This window comes from Montipora capricornis, chromosome 5 (genome assembly GCF_036669925.1).
Source record: "Montipora capricornis isolate CH-2021 chromosome 5, ASM3666992v2, whole genome shotgun sequence".
Taxonomy (NCBI): Eukaryota; Metazoa; Cnidaria; class Anthozoa; order Scleractinia; family Acroporidae; genus Montipora; species Montipora capricornis.
The window spans coordinates 17189789-17192288 of NC_090887.1; the positions used below are offsets into that span (position 1 = coordinate 17189789).

Sequence of the window (2500 nt, forward strand, 5' to 3'; positions counted from 1 at the left end):
CGCGATTCCCTTTAGCTATAGATGGTTTTCACCTGACGTCACAGCAGCCATGCTGGTGTACAGAACAATAGCGAAAAAAGTCTTTTGGGAATTTGACTCTATTATAATGCAAAACATGAGCCATAATTTGCTATTGTTTTGTGCACCAACAAGGCCATCTCATCACGTGATTGAAAACCATCTATAATTAATTGTAGACTTACATTGTCCTTTATCTTGTGAGCTAACTCTTTGAACGTTGCACTGTTCATATCAAACATGTCCTTACGAAATTTCTCCTTTGTGAACGTAACGGCTACCACAAATTTGATATCTGTGGGGAAAAGGTGATCACAGCTGGGCGAATTCAAGTGAGTATCATGCACCATGATGCAAGATAATCCAAAATGCAATATGCTACGACAGAAGTCCAACCTCGTTCCCAGGGCTTTTCACCGCCGAGAGTGGGACGGGCTCTCGGCGGTGAAAAGCCCTGGGAACGAGGTTGCAAAAGTCCATAACAAGCCAAGGCAATTAAATAAACCAATAAAGGAAAACTTGGGCATTAAACAAATTGAATTTTTATCAGGAAAATTGTGCTTTATTCCTAAATTAAAAAGAATACTGATTTCTCCGCCGTCCAATGAAAAAACAACTCATTTTGTTTTTGCCGTTAATGTAGAAAATATGTATATTTTTTATATTTGGCGCCATATCGCACTCTCGAATACTGTGCTTCTGGAAAATACCGAATAAAACTGAATAAAAGCGTACGACTATTTGCTTACCAGGACATTTCTTTGTGTTACAGACGTCAATTTCTCGAGCATTCCCAATTTGCGAGCAGTTTTTTCCACCATACTGTGGGGATGGATTGACACAGCTCCTTGATCTAGCCCTCTGCCCTACCCCACAAGTCCTAGAACATATTGTATACGGCGACCATTCGCCGTAACCACCATCTATGGGACAGTACTCATTATTACAATACACTGTCTCTTTAGGGGGTCCTAGACGAGAGCAGTTTTGACCTCCAACACCTGGCGGGGGATTTGTGCAGTTACGCTTCCTGTACTGAGTACCACTACCACAGGATTTCGTACATGGACTAAACTGAGACCAAATGGAGTAGCCTCCGCTAATTGGACAAGTTTCATTGTTGCAAGGCCGAGCGTCAATTGGCGGACCTAGACCAGAACAATTTCTACCCTCCCCTACCGGAGCAGGATTATCGCATTTCCTAGTTCTTATCTTCTCACCACCACCGCAAGTTTTACTACACATACCAAAAGTGCTCCAGTTGCTATAGTTACCATCGACAGGGCAAACTTTTACAAAGCAATCGCGGGTTTCTTCGTTTGGTCCAAAAATGGTACAATTTCTGCCTCCATATTGTGGTGGGGGGTTATTGCAAATTCTTGTGCGAATTTTTCGCCCGCTGTTACATGTTGCTGAGCACTCGCTAAAGTTCGACCATTCACTGTAACCTCCATTAATAGGGCATGGCTTAGTATTACAATCTTCGAATTCTTGATTCGGCCCTAGGACAGAACAGTTTAGACCACCGTATTTAGGCTCTGGATTAGTGCAAGTTCTATTCCTATACCTTTTGCCACTTCCGCAAGACAACGTGCAAGAAGTAAATCCTGTCCATTGTGAATAATTGCCATTTATCGGGCAACGACCTAAAAAGCAAGACTCTGTTTGTGTCGATTTCCCAGTGCAGTTTTTGCCACCATGTTTCGGTGATGGACTTGTGCAGGATCGGTGCCTCATTTTCATGCCCCCACCGCAGGAGACTGTACATGAGCTGAAGTTAGACCAATTCGTGTACTTACCATCCGCTGAAAGGGAACAAAATTAAAAACAACTTATTACTTCACTATTAACGATGAAGTGATGTATATGAAATGGATCACCAAAATGGATTCGTCAATTCGTCATCACCAAGGTGGGCATTATCATCTTTATCGTTGACATTGTCGGAGTCTTTGTCGTAATTATCATCCGCAAGCCTCATGAATTACGCATATTTATGTTGATCTACCAGTTCGCTTAGTCATGAGTACTACTACTACTACTACTACTACTACTACTACTAATAATAATAATAATAATAATAATAATAATAATAATAATAATAATAATAATGATAATAAATTTCTCATTCATTGGGGCTAAGACAGATCATTACGGCATAAACGCAGAACAATCAACCCATTTTTTGTAGCAATACTTTGGCTACGTTTACACGGGTTCGGACGAATTTTGTACCTGGACAGCCTTTTTACACGGAACAGTGCAAATTCTGTTACAGATCGCAATGGTTATTACATGGATCCGTGCAAATTTTGAGACCAGTCGCGGCATTAAATTTGAGTGGCTTTTTTTAACTCTCTGCTGTGATTGACTGGTTAAGCTTATGCTTTTCGTCAATCACGTTATAGCTAGGTGAAGTACGCGGCAAATCAAACATGGCGGCAGACAAAACTTTATGTGGACATATAAAATAAATGCGTTG

The 2500-nt window shown here is 41.0% G+C and overlaps 1 protein-coding gene across 1 annotated transcript in view; it reads right to left on the reverse strand.

Annotated features, from left to right (window-relative positions):
- The window catches only part of LOC138049689 (uncharacterized), a 30486-nt gene that overhangs the window by 18187 nt on the left and 9799 nt on the right, over positions 1 to 2500 (reverse strand). The window contains exons 5-6 of the mRNA XM_068896094.1: positions 768 to 1823; positions 204 to 313 (exon numbers count right to left, since the gene is read on the reverse strand). Coding sequence (XP_068752195.1) covers positions 204 to 313; positions 768 to 1823 — 1166 coding nt within the window. The remainder of the gene's footprint in view (positions 1 to 203; positions 314 to 767; positions 1824 to 2500) is intronic.